The sequence below is a fragment of the Otolemur garnettii genome, unplaced genomic scaffold (assembly GCF_000181295.1).
Source record: "Otolemur garnettii isolate 467f Iridium unplaced genomic scaffold, OtoGar3 scaffold00073, whole genome shotgun sequence".
Taxonomy (NCBI): domain Eukaryota; kingdom Metazoa; phylum Chordata; class Mammalia; order Primates; family Galagidae; genus Otolemur; species Otolemur garnettii.
The window spans coordinates 446,999-454,862 of record NW_003852468.1 but is presented as its reverse complement, the minus strand read 5'-3'; the positions used below and the strand labels follow the sequence as shown (position 1 = coordinate 454,862).

The window sequence follows — 7,864 nt, the reverse complement described above, 5'->3', positions numbered from 1 at the left end:
ATCATCTACAAGAAGCAAGTCTCACTGATTCCTTTTCTATGTACTGACTTCTCTGGTTCATAAAATGATTATCATAAGATTATGGGAAAACATAGACTCCCATTTTTTGTGTAACTTAAAACATGTCCTATGGCATTCAAAAATCTAAGAAGCATTTTAAAATCTATTTCTAATGTTATGAATGTTAATAAGTAGATCTTATAAGAGTGTATCTCATCTTTAATATCTAAAGTAAGTTAACTGTCTTATTAGCAGACTTTTTGTCATAAAATAGTCTCTATCAGGTACTTCTCAAAAGGAGATGTACATTGACATTATATCTTCTTTCTCCTCCAGATACTATTTTTTGGATTTGGGTGGCTTTTCTTCATGCGCCAGTTGTTTAAGGACTATGAGGTGAGAAGATATCCATTATGTTATGCTTACACTACATGAATTGAGGTTGTTTTAAGATGGGACAAGAAAAATGTGTCCATTAAAAACACAATCTTATTCACCCTCAAGCTACTAAACTTTTGCCAAGAAAGTACCATATAACTATTAAATTGGAGATATGGTTAGGCTTAGTTTATTTAAAAGAGGACAAAAAAGGCAAATTAGCCCAAAAACAAGGAGCAAGGAATGCCATGCCTTACGCATATCAGGATATGTACCAATAGCAGATAATTATTCTTTGGAAGAGAATTTAATTTATAATGTCTTGTAAATGTTCCCTTTCATTTGTCTGTCTAGCCCTGAATTATCAGTCTTACATTGTAAGTGAATACCAAAATTCCAAGCCTATTTTGGTTTGTATCTTAAATCCTTGAATTCAGAAAATCATCTTCCTAGGCCAGGAGCAATAGGTAACACCTGTAATCCTAGCACTCTGGGGGGCTGAGGTAGGAGGATGCCTTGAGCTCAGGAATTTAAGACCAGCTTCAGCAAGAACAAGACCCCATCTCTACTAAAAATAGAAAAAAATTAGCAAGATGTGGTGGTAAGTATCTGTACTCCTGGATAAAGCAGGCAGATCACTTGACCCCAAGAGTTTGAGGTTGCAGTGAGTTATGATGAAGCCACTGCAGTGTAGCTTTGATAATGGAACAAGACCTTGTCTCAAAAAAAGAAAGACAAAATCACCACCCTAGGCTGAACATTCCCTAATTAGTCCTCCTCATTTAGTAATAAGATCAGTGATATGGACTATTGTAAGTCATTCCAAGGATGTTCTTTTAAACCTCCCTAGAAAGTTTGGGTGGTTGCCTAAAAGGATTCTGGAGGTTCTGTTGTGTTCAATACTTTCAGGCCTCCCAGGAAAGGGTCTAAAACTGGTCCAGGATCTGCACAGAGTTAAAGAGCTCCTTTTAGCTTTAACCATTATGTAGAAACCTGTCCCTTTTTTGTCATTACGCATTAGAAATTTTAAATACTACTTCAGGCATTCATACATCATGAGGGTATGTTGGTACTAGTGACTCCAGAAGTGCTACCTATTTTGATCTATTTCTTTAGCTCCAGACAAGTTGCAGTTGCAGCCCTATTTCCAGTGACTTGAGAATTTCTTCAATAAGTTTTCTGATTTGTATCCAGAAGGAGATTATCAATTCAGTTTTCAAATAAGGAAATGACTTCTAGTCTCTATTTGGCTTCTAACAGGTGCGTCAGTATGTTGTACAGGTGATCTTCTCTGTGACTTTTGGGTTTTCTTGCACCATGTTTGAACTCATCATCTTTGAAATCTTAGGAGTATTGAATAGCAGGTGAGTAAGTGTTCTGAATAACTTTCCTCTTGAAGAATTCTGTGCAACTTCCTTTACATTGGAATTCTTCCCTGGATCTCATAGCTGAAAAATCCATCATATGGATAATTTAGTCTTAGTAACTGTAATGACCACAGCCGATATGGGTTCCAGTCACCTAATAACTAGTTCGACAAAAATTATGAAGTACCAGGGGGAAAAAAGTGTGTAACCATTAGCTCTGAAGAACTCATTGAGAGAGGCCATGGAGCTTAGGTCCCAGGCTTCACTGCGACAAGCTTTATTTTTCTCAGGCTGCTCTCTGACTGAATGCCAATAATGGGCCTTCGTATTGTTCTACTTACTAAAAAATCTCTACCTGAAAAGGTCAGAATTCCACGGAGCCATTTAAGAACCTCCCTGGAGACCAAACTCCTGTTTTTACTAATTTAGTTGACTTTTAGACAATTTAGTTATTGACTTTACAGACATGGTCAAGTTTGATTGAAGTTAAGAGTGTTTTTTAAAACATTTTTTAAAAGTAACTATTTACTCCTCTTCAAATAACAGACCCATTAGTTTGTTAGACAGTTTATCCAAAATGTTTCTTCCTTATTAAGCTGCAAGCTTGAGAATTTTTTAGGCCAGCATTTGTATGTGGAGTTATTAGCTATGCTGAGTAGACTTTGGCTGTACTTTTTTATCACCACCTGCGAGAATAAAGTAGCCTTGCACTCTGGTTAGAAATCAGTGTTGAGCTATGCTGTATAAGTTCATTATAGAACTCCGATGCTTGGATCTTATAGAGAAACTGTACTCTTCAAATCCTTTCTTGAAAATCAGAGTTGAAAAAAAACTTTTTAATTAAAGAAAACTTATAAGAGAGGTAGTTAATCATAAAATGTGTGAAATTTTAAAAAGAATCACTAGATAAATGTGATCTTGATAGATCAATTAATAACGTCATGTGGTAAAACAGGAATATCATCTGGACTCATATCTTTAAACTTGTTCTTTAACAATCCAACCCTTTTTTGGATAAGCTAGATATAGGTCCTATGCCTATAGAGAATCGACAAGTATTGTTTTACATAGTGGTTATTTTATTATCACAACCTAGATCTTTCACTATTATCCAAGTAAACGTTGGCAAATTTTTTTCTGTAAAGGGCCAGATAGTAAATATGTTAGGTTTTGTGGGCCATAGAGTTTCTATCACAACTACTCAACTCTGCTATTATAGGGTGAAAATAACCATAGGTAATATGTAGACAAAGGAGTATGGATTTGCTCCAGTAAAACTTAATTTGTAAAAATAAGTGGCTACCAGTCCGTGGTTTGCTGATTGCTAATCTAAGTATTGATAGAAAGGACTGTGGCTCAGATTCTAAAACCATAGTTAATTGTCTTTGATAGATTATGTTCCTCAACTTCTAACTCATAATTAATAAGCCATATAGTAAAAAACATCAGTCATACTTGATATATATTTCTTTAATAATTTAAAGAGCTTAGGAAGTAGCATCGCTAAAATCTGATTCTTCTTTGAATGCTTTGGGGGATTAAGACCAAGATATGTCTTCAGTTTTACCTATGTTTTTTTTTAATTATTATTATTTGATTTTTATTGTTTGGGATTCATTGAGGTACAAAGAATTAGGTTACACTGCTCGCATTTGTTAGATAAAATCCCTCTTATAATTGTGTCCTGCCCTCAAGAGATGTGTCATACCCTGTGAGCCCCATCCTCACCTCTCCTCCCCTCTCCCCACTTGCGCATTCCCCTACCCCCACCCTTATATTAGCTCATGCCTTCATAGTAGAATAGAGTACATTGGATTCTTGCTTCTGCATTCTTATGATGCTTTACTAAGAAGAATATGTTCCACTTCCATCCAGGTTAATACAAAGGATGTAAAGTCTCCATCTTTTTAATGGCTGAATAGTATTCCATGGTATACATATAACACTGCTTTTTAATCCATTCCTAGATTGGTGGGCATTTAGGTTGTTTCCACATTTTGGCGATTGTAAATTGAGCCGTGATAAACAGTCTAGTGCAAACATCCTTATGATAGAAGGATTTTTTTTCTTCTGGGTCAAGCCTAGTAATGGGATTGCAGGATCAAATGGGAGGTCTAATTTGAGTTCTTTGAGGATACTTCCTTCAAAAAAGGTTATATTACTCTGCATTTCCACCAGCAGTGTAACAGTGTTCCCTTCTCTCCACATCTACACTGGCATCTGCAGCTTTGAGACTTTGTGATGTGGGCCATTCTCACTGGGGTTAGTTGATACCTACCTATCTTTTCATGCTAACATTTCACCTAACTGCAACAGAGATGTGGGCCTAGATCATGTGCATTGACTAGATTCAGAATAGTTTTTAAGAGAATATCTTGGCCGTGGCAAAGAGTATTCCTTTGACTAACCTCTGAGCATGGGTTGTATGGCCTCCTATTAAAATACATAATCTATTAGGATCCTTAATTTATTCAAGAAAATGCCACTTTACCCTCAGCTCAAACACATTAAAACATGTGGTTGACTTCTAACTGGCAATTTGAATTCTACTTGTGATTATACTTATCGTTTTTAAATGATAGCTGAAATACTATGTAGGATTGCCTGGAGGGTGTGCAGCTTATTTGCCTCTCTAGATGCTTAAAAATGAGTTAATCCAGAAGAGCAAAAAGCTGTCAGTAAATCTAGGCCAAATAGTATTGGCTCCTTGTAGGGGGTCTTTACTCAAGGGCTCTTTGTTTTATTTTAGGTTTTTTGTCACCCTCGGTAGAGTACTATGGCATCACAGCTCACAGCAACCTTAAACTCTTGGGCTCAAGCGATTCTTTTGCCTCAGCCTTCCAAGTAGCTGGGACTACAGGTGCCCACCAAAACACCCAGCTAGTTTTTCTATTTTTAGTAGAGATGAGGGTCTCACTCTTGGCTCAAGCTGGTCTTGAACTTCTGAGCTCAAGTGGTCCACCCACTTCAGCCTATCAGAGAGTTGGGATGATCGGCATGACCCACCATACCTGGCCAATGGCTCTGACATCTGTATAAAGATGAGCACTATAGAAAAGAGCCTTGTGAAAACTCACTGAGATTTTTATTGAAAGGATGTTTTGGAGAACATTGTTAATTGCCCTGACATTTTCTGCTTTATGAAATCTTTGGAGAAATTTCATTGTACTCTTGGTAATAATTTAAGAATAACAAATCAGTAATAATTCTTCCTTTCACCAATTGGTTTATTTTCTTATAGACACCATGTCTTTATCTAACTGGTCAAATTTTTTATTTCACATTCACCATTAGAAAACCTAAAGCTAAATTTATGACCTAACCTTAGGAAGTTTCTAGAATTCTTTCTTTTTTTTTTTTTTAGATAGGGTCCCACTCTATTCCCAGACTGAAATGCAGTTGGAATGCAGTGGTGCTCTCATAGCTCACTGCAACCTCCAGCTCCCAGGTTCAAACAATCCTCCCAGCTCACTTTCTTGAGTAGCTGAGACTACAGGTACCCCATGCCCAGCTAATTTTTTTCTATTTTTTGTAGAGAGGAGGTCCCACTATATTGCCCAGGCTAGCCTCAAACTCCTTGGCTCAAATTATCTTCCCACCTCAGCCTTCCAAAGTGCTAGGATTACAAGAGTGAGCCACCATGCCAGGCCTAGAGATCTATTTTACAGTAGCCATCAGACCTGTCCCAATTTTTTCTTTATTTTTAAGAGACAGGATTTTACTCTGCCACTTAGGCTATAGTGCACTGGTTTGATCATAGTTCACAGCAACCTCAAACTCCTAGGCTGAAATGATCTTCCTGCCTCAGCCTCCAGAGTAGCTAGGATACAGGTGTGTGCCACCACATCCAGTTAAGTTTTTCTTTTTAATTTTTAGTGGAGAAGAAGTTTTGCTATGTTGCCCAGGCTGGTCTCAAACTCCTGGACTCAAACAATTCTCCCTCCTCAGCCTTCAAAGTGTGATTATAAGCATGAGCTATTACAGCCAGCTCTCTTCCAATATTTTACCTATCTCTTATCATTCCTTTCTTCCATATTTCCTTATCGTTTATTTCATCGTCCTGTATTTTACATATCCTCATAAGCTCCTAAACCACTTAAGCTCTTTTCGAAACAAGGCCTAAGTAAGTTTAAAATCAGTGAATACAGAGGACACCATCAAGAAAGTGAATGGACATCCCAAGAATGGAAGAAAATTTTTGCAAATTACATATCTGATAAGAGATTTGTATCTAGAATAAAGAACTCTTACAGTCAATAATAAAAAAAGATAATACAATTAAAAATGAACAAAGACTCTGAATTAGCATTTTCCCAAGATGATTTATGAATGGCCAATAAGCACATGAAAAGATGCTCTATATCATTAGTCTTCATGGAAGGCAAACCAAAAGCACAATTAGATGCCCAGTAGGATGGCTGTAACCAAAAAGACTACAGGTACCCCATGCCTAGCTAATAACAAGTGTTGATGAGGATGAGGAGAAATTGGAACCTTCATCACTACTGGGGAAAATGTAAACTGATGCAGCCACATTAGGAAAAGGTGGCAGTGCCTCAAAAGAGTAAATGTAAATTTACCACGTGACCTAGCAATTCCTTCTTCATTTCTACCTAAGAGAGATGAAAACACGGGTCAGTGCCAAAACTGTACATGAATATTCACAGTATTGCTATCTATAGTAGGTAAAAGGTAAAACAAGCTAAATGTCTATCAACTAATGAATGGATAAACAAAATATAGTAGTATCTATATACTCCATAAAAGGAAGGAATTATTGCTAGATATTACAACGTGAATGAACCTCGTAAACATAATGCTAAGTGAAAGAAGCCAAAAGATCACGTATTACATGATTATATTCATATGAAATTTCCAGAATAGGCAAATCCATAGGAACAAAGTATATTGGTAGTTTTCTAGGACTAGAGAGGTTAGAGGGATTTAGACGGGAGTGACTGCTTTGGGTCCAGGGTTTCTTTATGGAATAAAGAAAATCTTCTAAAATTGATTATAGTGGTTGTACAATGCTATAAATATACTAAAAACCATTGCATTGTATACTTCAGGTGCATTATATCTCATTAAGACTGTTTAAAAGGTGCTAAAAACTTTTTATGAATAAAATACATGTTGTAAATAGTGATAAAAGTCATGCAAATCATAATGTTTAATTATGTCACGGGTACATAGAAGTATTTCTGAGTCTTTATAGCATATATTACACTTAACATTTATTTTCCTTTAATTCTAATATTAGAGTAAGATTTATAGCAGTCAGTGAAACAGTAGTCACTACTACCAGTAATGGTGTGTGTTGATATATGTTATGAATGCCTATGAATTTATCTAAAGCATTAACATTCTTACTTTAATAAGTAAAATTCTTAGGAGATTAAGATGGCCATACACACCTTTTAAAAATTTATAATTTTAAACCTTATCAAAAAAATATAAGTTTTAATCTCTACAAATGAGTAAGATTATAACAGCCTAATGGGCTGATTATAATAGATGGGATATATTCAGTATTGAGTTCAAAGAGCAAGAGATCCTTTGGAAGACTAAAGACAATGAAAGTTGCTGCTTTCTCCCCCTCCCAGTGATATTCTTTGACACTTATTTCAGTTCCCGTTATTTTCACTGGAAAATGAACCTGTGTATAATTCTGCTGATCCTGGTTTTCATGGTGCCTTTTTACATTGGCTATTTTGTTGTGAGCAACATCCGACTATGTAAGTATCTAACCTTCTCATGTCAGCACATAGGTGGAGATGAGTATTTTGGGGGACTGAGGTTGTGGACAGCTTTATTTCTACATTAACTTTTGGTAGCTCCTGCTATCTGGGGACACATCACACACAGCATCTTAAAAAAGGCTGTCACAGAATAAATATTGAATGAATGATTAGGTTATTTTTCCTGACACAACTTTATTTCTGTTTCTCCTTAATAATAATGTCTCCTTTAACTCAACTCACATGCTAATTTCAGCCAGGTTACTCTTATGGAGTAAGGATGCTTTCATTAAAAATCATATTGTTCAGCTCGGCGCCTGTGGCTCAAGTGGCTAAAGCGCCGGCCACATACACCTGAGCTGGCGGGTCCGAATCCAGCCC

At 36.4% G+C, this 7,864-nt stretch overlaps 1 protein-coding gene across 1 annotated transcript in view; it reads left to right on the top strand.

Annotated features, from left to right (window-relative positions):
* The first annotated feature begins 298 nt into the window (after window positions 1-298).
* LOC100960178 (Golgi pH regulator) overlaps window positions 299-7,864 on the top strand; it is a 43,049-nt gene continuing 35,483 nt past the window's right edge. The window contains exons 1-3 of the mRNA XM_023515490.1: window positions 299-396; window positions 1,639-1,742; window positions 7,374-7,480. Coding sequence (XP_023371258.1) covers window positions 370-396; window positions 1,639-1,742; window positions 7,374-7,480 — 238 coding nt within the window. The 5' untranslated portion in view covers window positions 299-369. The remainder of the gene's footprint in view (window positions 397-1,638; window positions 1,743-7,373; window positions 7,481-7,864) is intronic.